The sequence below is a fragment of the Lithobates pipiens genome, unplaced genomic scaffold (assembly GCF_037356315.1).
Source record: "Lithobates pipiens isolate NorthernLeopardFrog02 unplaced genomic scaffold, aLitPip1_a1.2 Scaffold_23, whole genome shotgun sequence".
In the NCBI taxonomy this organism is placed as follows: Eukaryota; Metazoa; Chordata; class Amphibia; order Anura; family Ranidae; genus Lithobates; species Lithobates pipiens.
The window spans coordinates 54,979,511-55,002,965 of record NW_027507785.1 but is presented as its reverse complement, the minus strand read 5'-3'; the positions used below and the strand labels follow the sequence as shown (position 1 = coordinate 55,002,965).

Below are 23,455 nucleotides of genomic sequence, written 5' to 3'. Positions count from 1 at the left end.
CCTTGTTACTGCCTCCCATGCTCACCTCCAGGACTTCTCCAGAGCCTCTCCCATTGTCTGGAACTGCCTGCTCCAGTATGCCGGCCAGCTCCTCCACTGGCCGCCTTTAGGCGATCCTTGAAAACCCACTTTTTTTATTTTTTTGGGGAAACCTATCCCACCTCCACTTTAACTGTACCCAAGTCACCTCCATCAGATCATCACCTGCACCCATTACCTTTTGTATCACCTCCTCCCTCCCTTTAGATTGCAAGCTCCATGAGCAGGGCCCTCCTATTCTTTCTGTATGGAACCGTATTGTAATTGTACTGCTCGCCTTTATATTTTAAAGCACTGCGTAAACCAGTGTTTCTCAATTCCAGTCCTCATGGCCCACTAACAGGTCATGTTTTCAGGCTTTCCATTATTTTGCACAGGTGATTTGATCAGTTTCACTGCCTTAGTAATTACCCCAGCTGTTTCATCTGAGGGAAATCCTGAAAACATGACCTGTTAGTGGGCCATGAGGACTGGAGCTGAGAAACACTGGCGTAAACTGTTATATAAATCCTGAGCAACAACAACAACAACAACAACAACAACCATATATGGCCAACAAGTGATTTACAATGACAATAAAAAGGAACACAACATGAAAGTAAATTGCTCCTTTATCCTTTATTCAAAAGGCACAATCACTGCAGCGGTTCCTAAGCCCTCAATAAAAATAAATACAAAACATACAACAGACCTAGAACATACGGAATTCAGCTGCTTCACTGGTTTCTCTACAGAACATAAACCTCGTCAGTCAGAAGACAAATCGATCAACATTTGGTTCGCACGCATAAAAAAAAAAAAACGCAAAGCCGGACATCTTAAACATCCCGTAGTACACAGATTAAGCACTCGGCTTCCATTACCTTCACAGCAGAGGCTCAGATTGTTGGTCGAGGAACAAATCATTATCCAGAAAGTTACCAAAAAAGGTCAGGCAGGAGAAATACGGATCCCTTTAAATAAAACCACCCTATCCGGCAATCCAAAACAGCGATCGAAAACCAAAAAACAAACAAACAAGTAAAATCAATTTTGGAGAAAAAACAAAAACACGAGGTCCTGTTGCCGTCTCCAAGAAAGCTGTGCAGCTGGTAATATAATCAGAAAGGATAACTGGCTGGGGGCTGGGAGAACATAACCTTTCCTCACAAGCCAGAGCTGCGACATGATGAGGTTCAGACCGGAGTGAAGGAGCAACACAGGGGGCAGCCAGCTATGCTGGGAGAAGGAGGCAAAGAGCCTGCCGTGGAACTACAAGTCCAGAGAGGCCAGTGGGGGGGAACCAAGGAGAGAAGCGGGGGGTGGGGAAGCAGCCTCCGGGTCACACTGGTTTTTAGGATGAGGGTCAACACCAAAAAGGGTGAGAGGGGGCCCCTGATAACTGAAATGCTTACCTGTTCTGGAGAAAATGCTGCGTCATACTCCCCTCCTGTTCTGATCATGTGACCGAAAGGCAAGTCACTTTGTGATTGATAAAAAGGAAGATCTGAAATCAAACTGGCTGCAGAAAGACATCATGTTAAAGAGGAAGTAAACCCTGATGAGTTTACTTCCTCTTTCATTCCCTGCAAAGGCAAAGCATAATGGACTACTATGCATCGCATACTACCCCATTATGTGTCACTTACCTGACACAGGAGCCAGCGAAGTCACCGCTGTCCCCTGTAGTCCGCCGCATCCATCTTCTTGGTGGGGTCTCGCTGCTCCGCCGCTGTCATTCGGCGAAGCCGCGATGACGTCACTCCCACGCATGCGCACGGGAGCCGACACGCGCGGCAGCTCCGTAGTTGAGAATGCCGCGCTCAGTGCGCCTGCGCACCGCTGTCTACGGTGCATGCGCCGTAGACAGCGGTGCCTGTTTTCGGGCAAATATCTCCTAAACCATATAGGTTTAGGAGATATTTCTTGGGCCTACAGGTAAGCCTTAATCTAGGCTTACCTGTAGGTCAAAGTGGTTTGTAAGGGTTTACAACCACTTTAAAAAGAGGAAGTCCACTCTTACACTAAAATCTATAAATCTACAGACATCCAGGATCTAAAGCCTCTTACACACGATCGGATTTTCCGCAAAGCGTCAGACTTTTGTCCGAAGGGCGCTGGCCAGGAACTTGTCTTGCGTTCAAAAAACGGCACACAATTGTCGGCCAACAAACACAAAACGTAGTGACGTACTACGTGGCTTTTCAGCTCTTTAGCGCCACCATTCGGGCACCTTCTGCGAATGTTGTGCTTGGTGAGCATCGATTCCGAGATGTTTGTACCTTGGACTTTTGTACACACGACCCGAAAATCTGATAAGAGACATTTGTCCACGGAAAAGTCATAACCCTGCCATCCAACATTTGTCCGCGGAAAATCCGACAATTGTCCGATGGAGCGTACAAACAGACAGATTTTAAGCTGACATGCTCCCTCTGCGTTTCTTCCGGGTATCGCGGCTCCGGCGCTGTGAGTGGCCGGGGCCGCGATATCGTCACTCCAGCGCATGCGCGCGGGAGATTTCATCCCGGCCGGGTCCGGCCACTGCCGGGCTTTCAGCCGAGAATCCCCCTTGTGCGCATGCGCCGCTGCAGTCAGCGGCGCATACCGAGGGGAATATCTCCTAAACCGTACAGGTTTAGGAGATATTTTTTACCTACAGGTAAGCCTTATTATAGGCTTTCCTGTAGGTAAAAGTAAAAAAAATTAATATACAACCACTTTAATGCTAGTTTACACCAACATTGCTCTTTAAAGACCAATCAACGATCAGATCACTCTTCAGTAAGCAAATAACAGGCAGTGAGGAGTTGTACGGCCTGCTTTAACCGCTTGAACCCCCACACCAGTGCGCCACAACTACTTGCATTGCATGTGGTTGTGGGGAGCCCCCAATTCAGTTGAATGGGTCACATTCAGCAGGCGATACTGCCCCCTGAACGCAACAGCTGGGATCATTTTTGCTGCAGGGTACGTGCACACCCCTTAGCTGTCTTTGTGGCTAAAGGGGAAGTGGTAAAACTGTGGCTCAACTGCATGGTTTTATGCTGGTTCATGTGGGGGGGCATTTTGGGTGGAGGAGACAGCACTTTTTTACAAGTATGAAAACTCATGCAAATACTCGGTATCGGCGCATCACTATTTTTCACCTTAAGGTAGAGCTGGGCGATATAAAAAAAATAAAATAAAAGAAGATTAAAAATGTTTTTGATGGACACCGCCCCGGTCCTGAGGAGCAGCGGGCAGGAGTTTTTAGGTGAGGCCGTGGACTAGGTCGGAGCCGCGGCCTCACCTAAAAACTCCTGCCCCCAGCTCCACAGGACTGGCGCGGTGTCAGCGCCGGTCCTGGTGAAAAATTTGTTTTTCGATTTGCTGAAAATTTGAATCGATTTGACCTCTCAACTCGATTTTTTCCCCAGCCCTCCCTTAAGGTAAAAAAAACTTGGGTGCAGGTAGCTGCCAAAGCCCCCCTTATACTTAACGGCAATGTGCATGAGAGCAGCAGGCCTCTCTCCCCCCTCATTGGCTCACACAGCAGCGGGAGCTGTTTGGAGTGTGGCCGAGCAGCGCTCCGTATGTGGATGGAAACACAAAGCACGGCTTGGGAGCAAGTCTGCTTGAGTGCCCCCATAGCAAAAGGCTTGCTATTGTGGGGATGCCAGGAGCAGCTGCAGGGTATCCAAAAAAAGAAGATTGGGGCTGCTCTGTGCAACACCATTACACAGAGCAGGTAAGTGTTCTTTTATTTTATTGTTATTTTTCACTTATAGCAGGGGTGCCCAACCAGTGGCCTGGGGGCCACATGTGGCCCGCGGAGCCCTCTAATGTGGCCCTCGGCCTCCTGCTCCAAGATGGCAGGTTGGCAAGCCCAGATCACGGGTTACTGACCAGCCATCCCAGAGCAGCAGTTTTGTGAATGAAGCCACTGGTAGTGCAAGCAAGTGGCTGTGGAGCAGAGCCACATAAGCCAATGCTTTCTGTATCCTGTCACAGGCCGAGTGATACCAAATGCACTCAGCAACAGCCAGCAATACCAGAATGGAAGATGGTTATTAAAGGTAAGTTCGCTACTAAATTTACAATATATATGGATATATCTGTTTTGCAGTGGTTACTGGGCTGCTTTCAAACTTCTCTGCAGGTGCAGTGCAGCTGCGGGGTTACCTGCATTGAGCCATAGACTTCTGTAATTACCTGTGGGTTTGTTGCGCCTTCAGAAAGTGCGCCAAACTTGCAGCATATAATAGAAGTTTACAGAAAAGTGCAGCTAATCTGCAGAAAATCCACAGGTTCGCTGCGCTGCACCTGCGGTTTGGCCAAATCGCAGAGCATCAGTGTGAAAGCAGCCTTTGGCCCCTTTCACATGAATGATCCGACCCAATCGGACTTACTATTCACCTCTATGGAGCAGCAGATGTAAACGGACTTGTGTCTGTTTACACTCGCCTACCTAAAAAAAAAAATAGAAAGGGATCTGCCCCTTCCATTTGGGCGAATCGGATTGGATCAGGGGGCCCACAGAGTAGAGTGAGCTGTGTTAGTGGACACGGACCTGTCATCCTCCCGCTCCACTCATTTTGGCCCGCGACCAGTTACCAATTCACTTAAGCGGCCCTCGCTCTTCAAAAGGTTGGGCACCCCTGACTTATAGCATCAGGCTATAGGAGGACAAAAGCAAAAAAAAAAAAAAAAAAAAAAAAAAAAAAAAGGACAGTAGCCCTTACAGTTTTAGGCTATACAAAAAGGAGGAAAAAAGTTTTTCATTTTTAAAATGTATTAAAATGCCACAAACTACAATCTAAAGACACAATTCAGTTTCCAAAATTTACCAACAAAGCAAGGGGAGCAACTGGATCTGCTTCAGTGTTTCAGGTCTCCTAGTTGATGGCTAGACAAGAGCTGCAGATGGCAGTTACAGAAAGGTCGGTGTGCGTTTTAGAGCTTGTGTACCTTTCTTGACAATTGCTGCTCATATGTGTGAATTTTGTTTTTGCAAAAAACTCCACAAACAAGACTGAGATTTTACCTGCAATATAAGCAATCTCAACAGGATCCGCAGGTGCCAAAGAAACGCGACGCAAAGCTCGTCACATGAAACCTCAGAATTGTCCTAGAACTGTACCTTTGCAAGTAAATAAAAATCTGCTTACCTCCATTTCATGTTCCCTTCAAACAGGAAAATAAAGCCTACCTACACATACATCGGGCCCCTTTCTCCCCCCCACCCCACAGCACTGCCTGCTCTATGGATACTCCTCCTTGTAAGCAAAACGCTACAAAAAAATAAAAAATAAAATAAAAAAAAGACAGCTCACAGACACGCAGTAAAAAGCTGAGTTCCCAAATGTGTTTCTGAGCCTTTCCGCGTTCAGCTGAGCTGTCCCTGACTATTTCTGAGGCTCTTCGGCGCCCCCCACCTCTGGCCACATGCGGTATTGCATGCAATAGAAGTCAATGCGGAACTAATTATCTTATTTTCCATTGACTTCTATGGGGAAACTCGCTTTGATATGCGAGGGCTTTAGATTACAAGCATTCTCCTGGAACGGATTAGGTTTGTAATCCAAGGTTCTACTGTACTAGCTTTCTGTTAGGCAACAGTAATTGTGCCGAGAGCACAGGTTCGTTTAAATTTTAGGTACACAAATATGCAGCCTCTCAGCGTTAAAGTGGTTGTAAACCCTTACAAACCACTTTGACCTACAGGTAAGCCTAGATTAAGGCTTACCTGTAGGTCCAAGCAATATCTCCTAAACCTATATGGTTTAGGAGATATTTGCCACGAAAACGGGCACCGCTGTCTATGGCGCATGCGCCGTAGACAGCGGCGCGCAGGCGCACTGAGCGCGGCATTTCCAAGAATGGAGCTGCCGTGCGTGTCGACTCCCGTGCGCATGCGCGGGAGTGACGTCATCGCGGCTTCGCCGAATGACAGTGGCGGAGCTGCGAGACGCCACCAGCAAGATGGATGAGGCGGACTACAGGGGACAGCGGCGACTTCGCTGGCCCCTGTGTCAGGTAAGTGACACATAATGGGCTACTATGCGATGCATAGTAGTCCATTATGCTTTGCCTTTGCAGGGAATGAAAGAGGAAGTAACACCCATCAGGGTTTACTTCCTCTTTAAGGGCCACCCGCCGAGAGGCCACATATTTGCGTACTCTCTGTGCCAAGAGGTGAAAACCAAAAATGTAGAGATCCATCAGGAAAGGTGCTGCCCAACTAGACATTTACCTTCTCCGCCATCTTCCAGGCTGCAGCCCCCGTTGGGAACCATCGGATTTTCAGGTGCTTTCCCCAGAAGCGGAATCTCATCTTGTGTCGCTGGAATTATCGGGGAATCCACAAACGTTTCCTCATCTTGCAGAAACTCGGGTGGTTTTGGGACTTCCTGCTGACGCTCCAGGACTTGCTCCGAAACTGCAGCGGCCGACTCTTTAGACGGAAGAGTCGCACCTGAAGCCATATCCTCCTCTATCCGGTTACTTGGAGTGGAGGAGCAACCAGGCTGTACCATCTGAGGGACCGACGGAGGCACCGGCTGCATATCAGGAAGAGGAATCATCTCTTGGTCACATGTAGTAGCCTTCAACATGAAAAGAAGCACGTTATACAAAAAAAAAAAAAAAGCAAGAAAATGGAAAAAAAAAAAAAAATGAAAAAATTGCACATTATATTAGACTTTAATATTATTCCTATGCATGTTTATACTATCAGCATATTACACATGGATTTACAAATCACAATGGACCACTTATATCAGTCCCTGCACTGATCAAGGAATATAGCATGTCCCCTTAAAGTGGTTGTAAACCTCAGACATGAAATATGAACAAAGCATATCCCTCTACAGCAGTGGTCATCAACCCTGTCCTCAGGGTCCACTAACAGGCCAGGTTTTATGTATTACTTTGGGGGAGATGCAGACTAGAATACTGCAATCACTGAGCAGCAAATGATATCACCTGTGATACATTTCAGTTATCGTGAAAACCTGGCCTGTTAGTGGGTCCTGAGGACCGGAGTTGATGACCACTGCTCTACAGTGTGTACCTGTCTCAATCCAGAGCACTTATGGCGCATACAACGCAACCGTTTTTCCAGTCAGAATAAACTCTGGTGGTTTTTCCGACTGAGTTTTCACTGAAATGGACTTGCCTAGACACGATTAGAGGTCGACTGATATGGCTTTTTCTCTGGCCGATGCCGATATTTAGAAATCGCGGCGGCCGATATATGATGCCAATTTTTTTTGGGGCGATATGTTAGGCCGATTTTTTTTTTTCCTCCCCCCCCCCTCATCTCATAAAATCTATGTTGGACACCTTTCACACTGGGGCGTTTTTCGGCTAAAAATAGTGCCTGTAAATTGCCGTCAAAACGGCTCCCCTGCAGCCTGTGTGAAAGCCCCGAGTGCTTTCACAATGAGAAGATGCGCTGGCAGGACGTTAAAAAAAAAATAAAAAAAAAAAAAATCCTGCAAGCAGCATCTTTGGAGCGGTGCAAACCGCTCCTCCACCACTCCTGCCCATTGAAATGAATGGTCACCACTGCTGAAGCACATGCAATGCGATTTTGCAGCAGTGCTTCACTGCCCCGCTAGCAGCCGAATAGCGGGGCTAAAATGACGGTAAATCGCTGCTAAAACTTGCAGCGTTTTACCGTCAACGCCTGCCCGATCCAGTGTGAAAGCAGCCTTAATAAGTGATGCAGAAAAATTTCTTACACATTTATTAAACAAAACAAACCTCCAATCAGTTCACTTGTATGTATAATTTAGATATAAAAAAAACAAAAAAAAAACTATTTATTAAATACACAAAAACCAGGTATTCAAAACTTTTGAACGAAAAAAAAAAAAAAGGGCTAACTTGCATTTGAAAGACCTCTGCGCAAATACCGCGTCACATAAAATATTGCAACAACCGCTATTTTATTCCCTAGGGTCTCTGCTAAAAAAAATATATATATAATTTTTGGGGCTTCTGAGTGATTTTCTAGTAGAAAATACTGGATTTTTACTTGTAAGCAACAAGTGTCAGAAAAGATTTAGTCTTTAAATGGTTAAACTGAGAACTTCTACACAGGGAGTTCAGCCCATTGAAGAAGAAACATTGCATCTCTTTGATCTTTTCTTGGCAGCCCAGAGAGGAGGAAAGTCCTTCACTGATGTCTTCAGGCAACTTACATTGACTTCTATTACAGAAGTCTTTTGCAAGTCGCGCTGAACATGTAATCGGCTTTTTTTTTTTTATCAGCACAATCGGCCGATGCCGATTAATTAAAAAATGCCAAATATCGGTCGACCTCTAGACACGATCACACCAAAGTCCGATCATTTAGAACGCGGTGACGTACAAGACGTATGACAGGACTAGAAAAAGGAAATTCAATAGCCAGTAGCCAATAGCTGCCCTTACGTAGTTTTTGGTCCGTCGGAACAGCATACAGACAAAGTTTTCCTAATAGAAATTGATTCAGTCGGAAAGATTTAAAACATGTTCTATTTCTAGGTCCGTCAGACTTTTCGAAAAAAAAAAAAAAAAGTCAGCCGAAGCCCACACACACGATCGGAATATCCAATGAAATTATTCCATCTGACTTTCTGCCATAAAGTCCGACCGTGTGTACACAGCATAAGTATCAGTTCTGTCCTCCTTCCTCTGCTATCTGCACACGAGTCACTTTTGACAAGTTTTCATGACACCATAAGAAAAAAGGTGACGAGGAGTGAGCTCCAGCACACCGCCTGTGATTGACCGCCTCAGCTATGTCCCTACGTGAAAAAGGGGTGGGGGGGGGGGTGTCCTTTCCCTCCAATCAGTGCTCTGAGCTCTCCTCACCGAGTTCTGCAGAGTGTACCCTCAGCTTCCGCCTCCGGCTTTCTAAAAAATTCAGACAAGCCGTAAAAACTCTGGACTTTGAACAGATGTAGGGGAGAGAAGGCTGTAGATAAACAGGGGCAACTCATGTAGAAGGATTGGTTTTATTTCTGTGTATTACCTGTATTACCTTGATTTGGTATATGTAAGGGTTTACAACCACTTTAAAAAAGATATGTGCACTTACCCTTGTTGATCCTTTCCCCGACCTAAACAAAACTCATCCTTTCCCTATCAGGCACGGCCTCTTGTGTTTGTTTACATTCAATGCCACAAGTTTCACTGTGCTTACGCATTAGTGCCCCACAGACTTCTATGCCGCTGTGTCCCAAGGCCATAGATGACCCCATAGAAGCCTTGAGGCCATAATGTGCAGATGAAGCCAAGACTTGCATTGCTGAATGTAAACAAACACTGGAGGGCATGGCCAGCGGATCAAAGGACGCACTTCATGTGGAGAAGGACATGTCAGGTTAGTGAAAAGGTTGGTGAAAAAGGAGAGACTAAAGCCCCGTACAACACTATCAGATTGTCTGATGAGTTTTTCCTTCAGATTTACCAAAACCATGTAGTAGAAGGGACTGCCTGATTGCATACACATTGAAACTCCTAAGGTTTGACCTCATATTACATGGTTTTGGTAAATCTGAAGGAAAAACTCAGCAGACAATCTGATAGTGTGTACGGGGCTTGAGGCTCCTTCACGTGTGGGTTTTCCCAGCAGACTTCAGGGAGACCATTACGGGCTGCACAGAAGGCCAGTATAAACACTCTGCTTTCACATGTAAACCTTTTTGATGTCTTAACCCCTTCCGGCCGGCCCTGGAGTCCCCTTTAAAGGTTCTTAAAGGGCATGGATACATTTCAGTTGCTCAAGCGCTCGGTTTTCCTTTAAATGTATGGAATTATTTCAGGATGGTGGGAAAGTGACCACGAGAGAATGACGGGTTACTATTTTTAGAAGCATCTCCACTTTACATTTGGCAACCAGATCCCGGGGGGGGGGAGGTGGGGGGGACAATATGTAGCCGAGTCATTTTTAGAAACAGAATCATCGAGAAGCTGCATCCTCGCTAATCTCACAACCTTCTCAAGTAAACATTTACCATTTGCCAAGGGTGCTGCAGACTTTTCTGTGTAGCATAACACACAGATTACAACTCCCCGTCTACTACTAGAAGACTGAAAGGAGGCCGAACGCCCCGTCTCCTTCCTGCCATTTGACCATCATCAAATCTCTGCACTGATAACACCCCCAATGCGCTCCTCTCTCTGTTGGACCGTCTCCCTCTCCCACCCATCAGGATACAAAGGAATCAATCCCATGGAAAGCCTCTTTTAATAGTAGAGCTAAAAGCAAAACTTTTTTTTTTTTTTTGAATAGAGTAATAGAGGGTTATAATCCCTGTCAGTTTTTGCACCATCTGTGCCCCATTGGGGAGATTTCCCTTCACTTCCTGTTCCATAACCACAACAGGAAGTGAGAGGGAATCCTTAGCTGCCACCCCCCCCCCCCCCCCATTGGAAGATTTCACCTCTAATCCTGTCCTGGGGAAAACCTGAGATTTTATTTTACTTTCGATGATGAAGGTGAACAGGACAAATAAGAGGGTGAATCTCCTTAACGGGGCCGCACACAACAATAAAAACCTGACAAATGTGCCACTCCACTCTATCCAAAATTACAAAGTGCCTTAAACTCTGCATGTTTTTAACTAAAGCGGAGTTCCACCCAAAAGTGGAACCTCCGCTTATCTGCTTCCTCCACCCCCACCTTCGGTGCCACATTTGCTCCCTTTCAGGGGGGAGGGGGTACCTGTTTTTGACAAGTACCCTTCACCACTTTGCAGCGTCCCTCGGAAGTTCAGCCCCCCCCCCCTCCTCCACCGTGCTAGTTAGAAAGCGCAGCACGTGTCGCGCATGCGCAGTAGGGAACCGGCTGTGAAGCTGAAAGGCTTCACTGATGGTTTTCCTTACCATGAATGGCGGCGGCAGCACCCTCAGAACCGATGCGAAAATTGGTTGGGGTGCCGACATCACGGGATCCCGGGACAGGCAAGTTCCCTCCTCATATTAAAAGTCAACAGCTACAGTATTTGTAGTGGCGGACTTTTAATTTTTTCATGGGAGGGGGGGTGGGGCGGAACTCCTTTAAGTTATATTTTAGAAATGTGCAAGCCATCTGGCAACTCACTAAAAAAAACAGAACACGTAGTTACAGTGGAAGAACTAGTAAGTGGACTATGAAATGTCAAATTTAAATTCAAATGAATTGTTGAGGGTGGATATTGAAATACGTTTGCCTGGAATTATTCTTTAAAGTGGAACTTTAACCACTTCAATACCAGGCACTTAAACACCTTCCTGCCCAGACCAATTTTGAGCTTTCAGCGCTGTCGCACTTTGAATGACAATTGCGCGGTCGTGCTACACTTTACCCAAATGAAATTTTTATAATTTTTTTCTTTTGGTGGTATTTGATCACCTCTACGGTTTTTATATTTTGCTGAACTTTGTAAATAAGTAAGTTTTCTCCTTCACTGATGGACACTGATAAGGCGGCACTGATGAGGTGGCACTGATAAGGCGGCACTGATGGGCACGGATGGGTGGCACTGATAGGCGACATTGTATTGTGCTGATGGATGCCAATCAGTGCCAAACAATGCATGCCAATCGGTGATGCCCATTTTGAGCACTGACTGGCATCCCTGGTAGTCTAGGGTGGCATACCTGGTGCTGGCCATCCCTGGTGGTCCAGTGTGGGCATCTTTGGGGTGGGGGGGGGCTGTGCTGATAATAGATCAGCACAGACCCCCCCTTGTCAGAGGAGCAGCCGATCGGCTCTCCTCTACTCGCGTCTGACAGACGCGAGTAAGGAAAAGCCGATCACCAGCTCTTCCTATTTACACTGTGATCAGCCGTCGGAGACTCTTTACCGAGATCGTAGTTGCGGGGTGTGAGACTGACACACCGCAACAACAATCGCCACGATGCGCACCCCCAGGGGCGCACAGCAGCTCAAAATCCAGTCAGGATTTTGAAACCACTTTGCAGCCGTCATTTGCCTATGGGCGGGCGGCAAGTGGTTAATCAGAAAATGAAGTCCTGTTGGATGACTCCAGGCTGGCCTCTATTGCAGGTATAGCTATGAACATTAAAAAGAAGTGCCTATAATGTTTAAAATCCAGTAAGACGCGGTGTCTCATCCTGCTCTGCACATGCTCAGTTGCTCTGCATTTTTAGGCACTGCTAAGTTTGTAGAGGCCGATCTGCTGACAGCCTTAACGACTTCAATACCGGGCACTTTCACCCCTTTCCTGCCAAAAGGCCAATTTTCAGCACTGTCGCATTTTTAATGACAATTGCGTGGTCATGCCACACTGTATCTGAAATTTTTATAATCTTCCCACAAATGGGGCTTTTGTTTCGGTGGTATTTGATCACCACTGGTTTTTTTTTTTTTTTTTTGCTAAATAAAAAAAAAAAAACACGACGGAAAATATTGGAAAAAAAAAAAAAAAAAAAATTGTTTTTCTTCTTTTCTGTAACATTTTGTAAATAAGTTTTCTCCTTCACTGAAGAACACGGGTGAGGCTTCACTAATGGACACAGATGAGGAGCCATTAACAGGCATTAATGATGGGCACTTGTTGGCATCCCTGGTGGGTCTGCACTGATAATGCTCCGATTATCAGACCAGAACCCCCCCCCGTCAGGAGACCCGAGCACACGTGATCGGCTTATCATACTGAACGTCATATAAAACACAACCCACCCTGCGGCCGTAATGTTGTATATGGCGGGCAGGAAGTGGAATGAAGCCCTCTAATCCTTAAAGACCCCTTTCACACCACACCGCCGATAGCGTGGGCGGTAAAACGCCGCTATTTTTAGCGGCGTTTTACCGCCGGATACGCTTTTACCCCTCCGCTAGCAGCCGCGAAAGGGTTAAAACCGCGGGCAATATGCCACAATAGCGGCGTTTTGCCAGCGGTATTACAGCGCTGCCCCATTGATTTCAATGGGGAGCAGCGGTAAACACACCGCTCCAAAGAAGCTGCTGGCAGGACTTTTTTCTGACGTTCCTGCCAGCACACCGCTGTAGTGTGAAAGCCCTTGGGCTTTCACACTACAGACAATGGTGCAGCTTCTTTAGGGCGTTTTGCAGGCGCTATTTCTAACGCTATAGCGCCTGAAAAACGCCCTGGTGTGAAAGGGGTCTTACATCCAAGAAAGCTGCTTCTGTTTAATCTGCAATTGCCATGTTAATCAGTTATGACAACAGCCATTTGATGGCTTGACAGTTTGGTTGAGGACATAATGTGACAGTTGGCAATCCCAGCTTTCCAGGAATGCAACTGTTTTTTGAAACTGTTAAATCAATGGGTTTAGATCCACATTATGGATTTACCACTGCTCTGGGCTTCAGCAAAATGGCAGCCTCCAGCAAGAAGATACCGGAACAATGCTGGAGGCTATTTACAGAGCACACTCATTTTGGTAGCATAATTGATATGCCCTACCTCACAAATGCTCTTCTGGAAGAATGGTCAAACATTCCCATAGACACACTCCTAAACCTTGTGGACGGCCTTCCCAGAAGAGTTGAAGCTGTTATAGCTGCAAGGGGTGGGCCAACCCAATATTTAACCCTACGGACTAAGACTGGGATGCCAATAAAAGATGTGCGTGTAAAGGCAGGCGTCCCAATACTTTTGCTATACATGTTCCTTGCTAAAGGACTTTTTATTTTATTTTTTTTAATCAAGTTGTTATGGGTAAAGTTCTGCTTTAACCAAGTCCGGACCAGCCATTGTAGGATGGCGTACCCATTCTTTTAACAGGACGTTTAAAAAGGTTTGTTTTTCTAATGCTGTGATCGTAGTGTCTGATCACTCAGAGCAAATCTCAGGCCAAATGCAAACAGAGCCAGTCAGAGTGGCTCTGTACCTTATGACTGCTGTGAACCAATCACATCAAATTATATGTTTAAACAGGACCAGTAGTGAAAACCCCTCTTAAAGATGTTGAGGACTGAAGCAGTTCTGCCAGTCATGGAGGGGGGACCAACCTGCTAGACTGGTAAGGCGAATTTGTACTCCGAGGCCCCCCATTCACACTACAAGTAGCGGAACGAGCGATTTTGTGTCGGATTAGGGGCAGCCCATTCACTTGAGGCTCCAGCTCCTTTTTGGGCAACAAACTTTATGCAATATTTTATATCCGAAAGTAAAAGGATTTTTTTTTTTTTTTTTTATTTCCCCTTTATATAGTAAAAAAGTTAAATAGAAAGCATAATCTGTCTCAAAAAAATAAAAAATAAAAAAAAAGATACAAAAATGAATTTAGGTACAACTGTTTAAAATCTTCTCTTTATTACAACTGTATGACCGAGTAATTGGAAAATTATCACAGCACTGAAAATTGAAAAGTGGCCAAGTAAGAAGTGGCTTTCAGGTACCAAGGGGTGCAGCACACCAGTATGGTGCTGGTTAACAAGAACTAAATAAAACAATTAATTGTTTACCAACACACAGGGGTAAACATAGCTTTTAAGCTGCCTGAGAAATGGGCCGGCATCAGTGGAAAATTCTTGCGTAATTACCGGTATATGTTGGCACGCCAACCACAGGCACATGTAGCAGTGCAGGAGCACAGATGTGTGACAGACGGAGAGACATGGACACAGCAATGTCATCTTATTCAAAAAAAAAAAAAAAGAGAAGGCAATATATCTATATAGTCAGATAGGGTCCCGTCCCATCCCCCTCGGGTGCAGGGGATTCTGGCTACAGAACATGTCCAATAGAAGAGGTACAAGGAGCTCTTTAACCACTTGCTTACTGGGCACTTAAACCCCCCTCAGTCCCAGACCAATTTTCAGCTTTCAGCGCTGATGCACTTTGAATGACAATTGCGCGGGCATACAACACTGTACCCAAATGAAATTTTTATCATTTTTTTTCCCACAAACAGAGCTTTCTTTTGGTGGTATTTAGTTACAGCTCGGAGTTTTATTTTTTGCTAAACAAACAAAAAAAGATGCAAAAAAAAAAAAAAAAAAAAAATCATGTTTTAATAGTTTGTTATAAAATTTTGCAAACGGGTCATTTTTCTCCTTCATTGAAGTGCGCTGATTAGGCGGCACTGATAGGCTGCATTGGTGGGCACTGATGGGCTGCATTGGTGGGCACTGATAGGCATAGTTAAGGCGGCACTAATAGGCACAGATAAGGCGGCACCGATGGGCACAGATAAGGCGGCACTGATGGGCAAAGATGGGCACAGATAAGATGGCACGGATGGGTGGCACGGAAAAGTGGCACGGATGGGTGGCACGGATGGGCACTGATAGGTACCACAGATAGATGGGACTGATGGGCACTGATAGGTGGCACTGATAGGTGGCACTGCTGGGCGGCACTGATGGACGGCACTGGGGTGCAGCACCTTTGAGGCAGATTGTGGGCACTGTGGGTGGCACTGTGGGCACTATGGGCACTGACGGGGGGCACTTACTTTTGCTTTCACTTTTACTTCAGGATGGCACTGCGGGAGGCAGGTGGGCACTGGCAGGTGGTCCCTTGTATTGATGGCCGTGATCAGGACTGATGTCCCGATCACGGCCGCCGGTGATCGGCTTTTTTTTTTTCTCCTCGCGCTGACAGGAATAATAGCCGATTACCGGCTCCGTTCTATCACATGATCAGCTGTCATTGGCTGACAGCTGATCACGTGATAAGGGGTCGGGATCGACCCCTTGCACGGATCGGTGATCAGGTGAGTCTCATGGACTCGCCGATCACAGGGCGCGCAGGCCGCTCGTACACGGGACGACGTCAATAGACATAGTCCCGGAAATGTAGGTCCGCGCTAATGCCGTCATTTGGCAATAGCGCGGATCCCAAGTGGTTAAAGAAAGTGAAGATGTAACACATCATGGTCTGTAAAGGAGTATAAAACGTGTATGTATAGGATGGCTCTTTAAATTCTCCCTTTCTCTGAGTTACTTAAAAGCTACAAGTTTTACAAGATTGAAAACAACTTAAAATTAAAGCGATTGTAAAGCTTTGGATTTTTTTTTTTTATGGTTATACTTACCTGCGTGTAATGTTTTGCACAGAGAAGCCCCGAGCCTCCTCTTCCTCGCGCCCCCCCCCCCCGGCTCCTCTTCAGGAAGTGCCTCTACAGAAAGATGCTTTTTTGGGGGGCACTTGTGTGGGGCTTGCACCCGAGCAGCCCTGTCTGCGTTTATTGACACAGACAGCACAGCTTGGCCCTCATCTCAGAATTTGACTGACAGCAGCGGGAGCCAACAGCTATCAATTTGCCCTGTGAGGAGGGAGAGAGCGGAGAGAGAAGCTGTGCTCATGAACAGCGCTGTAGCGAGATCAGGCTCAGGTAGATATGGGGGGGGGGGGACCTGTGACACAGGTTTTTTTTTTTTTTTACCTTAATGCATTGAATGCATTAAAGGGGTTTGGTGCCCTAATGCATCTACCGTATATACTCGAGTATAGGTCGATCCGAATATAAGCCGAGGCCCCTAATTTACCACAAAAAAACTGGGAAAACGTATTGAGTCGTGTATAAGCCGAGGGTGAGACATGCAGCAGCTACTGTTACTGCTTAAAAGAGTGGAAAAGAGGGTCAACAATGCCCATCTGCAGCTGCGTACCTCCCTGTGTCCATTGCAGCCTACCTGTGCCAATCTGCAGCCGCTTTGTCCTTCTGCAGCCTCTGTGTGCCATTTTGCATCGATCTGCATGTATAAAAAACATACGGCGGCCATGCCAGGTTTCAAAAGCCGCACCTCTCCTCCTCGTCTGTGACAAACGGCGGCCATTCCACTGTTCAAAAGCCGCGCCTCTCTGTCTGTGATAGGCGGAACACTCAATTTCCCAGCAGTCAGTGTTCCGCCTATCACGGACATCCTCGCATCCTCGTCCGTAGTATGAGGATGAGCGGATGTCTGTGATAGGCGGAACACTGACTGCTGGGAAATTGAGTGTTCCGCCTATCACAGACAGGGAGGTGCGGCTTTTGAATAGTGGAATGGCCGCCGTCTGTCTGCACGACACGCAGATCAGGTAGGCAGACGGCGGTGACTCGAGTATAAGCCAAGGGGGGCACTTGCATCCTAAAAAAAGGGGCTGAAAATCTCGGCTTATACTCGAGTATATACGGTAAACTTCTGAAAGTGATCACCACCCATTTTACTCACTGAGCCCGTTTGTTCCCACACCGTAGAAGCCCTTTTCCTCTACCCAGTGTTCTCGGCTCTAGATTGGAAAGATTGATAGCAGTGCAGCCATTGGCTCCCGCTGCTGTCAATCCAATCCAATGACGCAGGCAACAGGGTCAGGGCCAAGTCCTGAATTCTGCATCTATGGACTGAAGAGCGAGCCCACAAGGTAACCCCCTGGGAGTGCGCTTCTCCTGGGGGGGGGGGGTTTTATACGATGCGGGGAGGAGCCGATAGCGCCGCCAGGGGACCCCAGAAAAGGATGATCGGGGCCACTCTGTACAAAACAAACTGCACAGTGGAGGCAAGTATGACATTTTTTTTATTAAAAATAACAAACAAGCCTTTACAAACACTTCAAGGTGTAAAAACTCTTTAGGCTTTTAGAACTACTTTAACCAGTTTCCACCCTGACTATAGCAAAACGATACCTGGACGGGATGGTTGGCTGTCTGGGTGGACATTATATGGCGTCGTCCTTGATCAGGCCGTGATGCTGTCACCGAATGTGTCCATCGGATGCAGCCAATGACTGATCGGTGTACTGGCACCTGCTGCTGGTATCGTGATCGCTGTGACCAATCACAGCAAATCACATGACAGATGTAAACAATGGATGGCTTCCTTTCATGCCATTTATTGTGTAAAGTTTTGTTGCTAGCTGTGATTGCTCACAGTGATCACATGGTACAGACAGCGCAATCACAGCCCATCTGTACCACATAATTAGCTGTGGCCAAATCACAGCTAATCACAACAAAACACACTGAATTAAATCAGTTTCCTTCAGTAAAAATGGTTGCTTAGATGCTGGTATAAACAATCATGCGAAAGGAAAAAAAAAAAAAAAAAATCCCAATTACTTCTTCCCCATAGTACAGTGTTACTATGGTAACACCATTGCCCTGGTCACAGTGTGTTTACATTTTTTTTTTTTTTTCCACATACTGTCACCAGTGTCCCTGATCACAGCTACACCCGTTATATGACAACGCTGTACTATACTAGTGACAGTATGTTAAAAAAATATTTTTCTTTTTACAAAAATGGAAAACTTCAAAAAACTTGCCATGCCTCTTACTAAATATCGGTCTACTTTGCAAAAAGGGGTCATTTGGGGGGGGGGAGTATTTGTACTGCCCTTGTGTTTTCTGGCCTCAACAAATTAGTTGGTACATCAGGATTGATTTTTCAGATATATATCCCATAGTTTATAGACTAAGGCCGCGTACACACGGGCGGATTGTCTGCCCAACTTAGTCCGCTGAACCGTGTTTCAGCGGACAATCCGCTCGTGTGTGGGCTTCAGCGGACTTTTTCAGCGGACAGTCTGACGGACTTTGTCTTTCGGAATTTCCGTAATTTTGTCCGTCCAAACTTGGTTTTAGCGGACAGTCCGCTCGTGAGTAGGCAAGTTGGACGGACTAAGTATGGCGCATGCTCAGAAAGGATTTACACGGCCGAAGGTTGCATTGCTGAGTATTGGACGTCGTTTTTCTAGTCCCGTCGTACGTGCTGTACACGTCGTCATCGCGCAAGTTTTCAGCGTACTGTCTGTTCATCGTGTGTGGTCAAGTCCGTTCATTCAAAATTTGGACGGACTGTCTGTCGGATTGTCTGACGAACTTAGTTGGGCAGACAATCCGCCCGTGTGTACGCGGTCTAACTTTTTTACAGACTAAATAATATATGTTGATTTGGGTTATTTTCACCCAATAAATGTAACAGAGTATATTTTGGCCTAGATTTACAAAAAAAAAAGGATTCGCAGAATCAGAACAAAAACAAAAAAAAACGTTTTTTTGTTTTTGTTTTTTATAATAAACTTTTTTTGATGATTAAAAATGTAGTTTGGGTACAGTGTTGCATGACCGCACAAATGCCAAAGTGTGACAGCGCCGAAAGCTGAAAATTGGCCTGGGCAGGAAAGGGGTGAAAGTTGCCAGTATTGAAGTGGTTAAAATAGCCCGTTAGATCTTACAAGAATTTTTAGTGATTGACTTTGGAACCTCAAATGCTTCTGCCACTTTTTTTATTTTTTATTTTTGTCCGGGACCCTACTGGGTAGATTTCACCTCGCTTCCTGTCCCTGGGACGGCAAGACACCAACAGTAATGATAAACTGACAAATTCTAATGCCCAATTCCCCCTCTTGTTGCAGCCTGCAGCCGGAGAAAATAATTTTCTTTAGCCTGGGTTCACATTTGTGCGTTGCGGGACACCGCATGCGATTCGCACCACATTATAGTGGGGCACCCCATTATTGGTATTCCTGGGGGAAAGGAATAGCGCCCCATCACTGCTATTCCTGGGGGGGGGGGGGGGGGAGGGAGGGTCTAGCACCCCATTATTGCTATTCCAGGGGGGAAAGGAAATAATTCCTCATCATTGATATTCTGGGGGGGGGGGGGGGGGGGGGGCGCAAATCAATGTTTGTGCGGTGCGATTTGAACCATACATTTTGTATGGCTCAAATCACATTCGCACCAAAGTGGTGCAAGACTTTTTTTTTTTCCTACTTGAATCGTATCTCATGGGTGTTTACACTTATGCAATTTGATTTTGGTAACTGTGCTTTGCGAACTGCTTTGGGGTGTCGTTAATCTAACATTAACACCCCCAGCAAATTGTAAGGCCGGCGTGCGACTGCAATGTGGCGCAGGAAACGCACAAGATTTGCTGCATTTCCCGCATCGCATCATTGTGAACCAGGGCTTACTGACCAGAAAAAAAAAATAAAAAAAACAGCTGACACCCCCCTAATGGGGACTACAATTAAGCTTCAACCTTTCCCACCATGCCCAAAACTAATAGAAAAACAAAGTTTTAGCTCATGTTATATTTTTTTTTTTACTAAGGAGCAGTTTCCGGTTAGAATTAAGACCCCCTATAACCGTCTTACCTTGTCCCCTGTAGCATTCTGAGTATCTCTGAGGGGTCTTGCTGGTTTTACTAGTACTGAGCTATCCCCGGCTTGAGTCCGGTCAGGAACTTTGCCCGGCCCTTTACTTTTCACACACTTTGTAGCATCCTCTAGGCTGACAGTTCTGTGACTGCGAGGGCTGGCATCCCGTGCAGGGACTGCGGAAACGGGTTTATGGGGCGAGGCTTTTCTAATCTGTGGCCCGCTCGGGGTGGCTATGCTAGCTTCACTTTTTCTTGTGACGTGGCCCTTCCCTCTGGTGGGGATTTCCGCCGATTCCTGGCCTCGTTTGGCGCTCTTCTGCTCGGATTTCGTTTTTTTCACCTCAGAGTTGCCAGCGGGTTGGGTTCGATTCTTATCAGATGCAGATAATTTTGAAGGTACTTTTGCTTTGCGGTTTTCTTTTATTGTAGTTTGCTTCCCTTGCTCTTTAACCACATCTTTCTTCTTTTTCTAAAAAAGTAAAACGGTATTAAGATTTCAACATTCATTTTTAAAATGTACACAGAACAGCCATAACATTATGACTGACAGGTAAAGTGAAAAACATGGATTGTCTTCTTACAATGACACCTTGAAGCTGTTGTAAAGGCATACTTACCTGCTCTGGGCAGTGGTAATGGGGGTGGATGGAAATAGTGCCCCATCGGGAGTATTCCTGGGGGGAGATATAGAGACCCATCATGGGTATTCTTGGGGGGGGGGGGGGGGGGGGTGAATAGTGACCCATCATGGGTATTTCGGGGGGGGGGGGGGGGGGCAGAATAGTGACCCATCATGGGTATTCCGGGGGGGGGGGAATAGTGACCCATCATGGGTATTCCGGGGGGGGGGGGGGGGGGGGGGATAGTGACCCATCATGGGTATTCCGGGGGGGGGGGGGGGGGGGGGGAATAGTGACCCATCATGGGTATTCCTGGGGGGGGGGGAATAGTGACCCATCATGGGTATTCCAGGGGGGGGGGGGGGATAGTGACCCATCATGGGTATTCCGGGGGGGGGAATAGTGACCCATCATGGGTATTCCTGGGGGGGGAATAGTGACCTATCATGGGTATTCCTGGGGGGGGTGAATATTGACCCAACATGGGTATTCCTGGGGGGGGGGGGGGGGGTGAATATTGACCCAACATGGGTATTCCTGGGGGGGGGGGGGGGGGGAATAGTGACCCATCATGGGTATTCCTGGGGGGGGGGAATAGTGACCCATCATGGGTATTCCTGGGGGGGGGAACAGTGACCCATCATGGGTATTCCTGGGGGGGGGGGAGAATAGTGACCCATCATGGGTATTCCTGGGGGGGGGAATAGTGACCCATCATGGGTATTCCTGGGGGGGGAATAGTGACCCATCATGGGTATTCCGGGGGGGGGGGGGGGGGGATAGTGACCCATCATGGGTATTCCGGGGGGAATAGTGACCCATCATGGGTATTCCTGGGGGGGAATAGTGACCCATCATGGGTATTCCTGGGGGGGGGGGATAGTGACCCATCATGGGTATTCCGGGGGGGGGGGATAGTGACCCATCATGGGTATTCCTGGGGGGGGGGGGGGGGAATAGTGACCCATCATGGGTATTCCTGGGTGAGAATAGTGACCCATCATGGGTATTTCTGGGGGGTGAGAATAGTGACCCATCATGAGTATTCCTGGGGGGGGGAATAGTGACCCATCATGGGTATTCCGGGGTAGTGACCCATCATGGGTATTCCGGGGGGAGGAATAGTGACCCATCATGGGTATTCCGGGGGGGGGGGGGGGATAGTGACCCATCATGGGTATTCCGGGGGGGGGGGGGAATAGTGACCCATCATGGGTATTCCTGGGGGGGGGGGGAATAGTGACCCATCATGGGTATTCCTGGGGGGGGGGGGAATAGTGACCCATCATGGGTATTCCTGGGGGGGGGGGGAATAGTGACCCATCATGGGTATTCCTGGGGGGGGGGATAGTGACACATCATGGGTATTCCTGGGGGGGGGGGGGAATAGTGACCCATCATGGGTATTCCTGGGGGGGGGGGGGAATAGTGACCCATCATGGGTATTCCTGGGGGGGAATAGTGACCCATCATGGGTATTCCGGGGGGGGGGAATAGTGACCCATCATGGGTATTCCGGGGGGGGGGGGGGGGGATAGTGACCCATCATGGGTATTCCGGGGGGGGGGGGGATAGTGACCCATCATGGGTATTCCGGGGGGGGGGGGGGGGGAATAGTGACCCATCATGGGTATTCCTGGGGGGGGGAATAGTGACCCATCATGGGTATTCCTGGGGGGGGAATAGTGACCCATCATGGGTATTCCTGGGGGGGGGGGAATAGTGACCCATCATGGGTATTCCTGGGGGGGGGGGGGGATAGTGACCCATCATGGGTATTCCGGGGGGGGGGGGGGGGGGAATAGTGACCCATCATGGGTATTCCTGGGGGGGGGGGGGGATAGTGACCCATCATGGGTATTCCTGGGTGAGAATAGTGACCCATCATGGGTATTTCTGGGGGGTGAGAATAGTGACCCATCATGGGTATCCGGGGGGGGGGGGGGGGAATAGTGACCCATCATGGGTATTCCGGGGGGGGGGGGGGAATAGTGACCCATCATGGGTATTCCAGGGGGGGGGGGATAGTGACCCATCATGGGTATTCCGGGGGGGGGGGGATAGTGACCCATCATGGGTATTCCGGGGGGGGGGGGGGGGGGGGAATAGTGACCCATGGGTATTCCTGGGGGGGGGGGGGGGAATAGTGACCCATCATGGGTATTCCTGGGGGGGGGGGGGGGAAATAGTGACCCATCATGGGTATTCCTGGGGGGGGGGGGAATAGTGACCCATCATGGGTATTCCTGGGGGGGGGGGGGAATAGTGACCCATCATGGGTATTCCTGGGGGGGGGGGGGAATAGTGACCCATCATGGGTATTCCTGGGGGGGGGGGGGGGAATAGTGACCCATCATGGGTATTCCTGGGGGGGGGGGGGGGAATAGTGACCCATCATGGGTATTCCTGGGGGGGGGGGGGGAATAGTGGACCCATCATGGGTATTCCTGGGGGGGGGGGGGGAATAGTGACCCATCATGGGTATTCCTGGGGGGGGGGGGGGGGAATAGTGACCCATCATGGGTATTCCTGGGGGGGGGGGGGGGGGAATAGTGACCCATCATGGGTATTCCTGGGGGGGGGGGAATAGTGACCCATCATGGGTTTCCTGGGGGGGGGGGGGGATAGTGACACATCATGGGTATTCCTGGGGGGGGGGGGGGGGAATAGTGACCCATCATGGGTATTCCTGGGGGGGGGGAATAGTGACCCATCATGGGTATTCCTGGGGGGGGGGGATAGTGACCCATCATGGGTATTCCTGGGGGGCGGGGTGGGG

The 23,455-nt window shown here is 47.9% G+C and overlaps 1 protein-coding gene across 1 annotated transcript in view; it reads right to left on the bottom strand.

The window, feature by feature from the left end:
• USP19 (ubiquitin specific peptidase 19) overlaps window positions 1-23,455 on the bottom strand; it is a gene marked incomplete in the record, with an annotated part of 118,715 nt that overhangs the window by 80,315 nt on the left and 14,945 nt on the right. Inside the window, 2 exon segments of the mRNA XM_077451658.1 lie at window positions 6,254-6,605; window positions 20,052-20,525. Coding sequence (XP_077307784.1) covers window positions 6,254-6,605; window positions 20,052-20,525 — 826 coding nt within the window.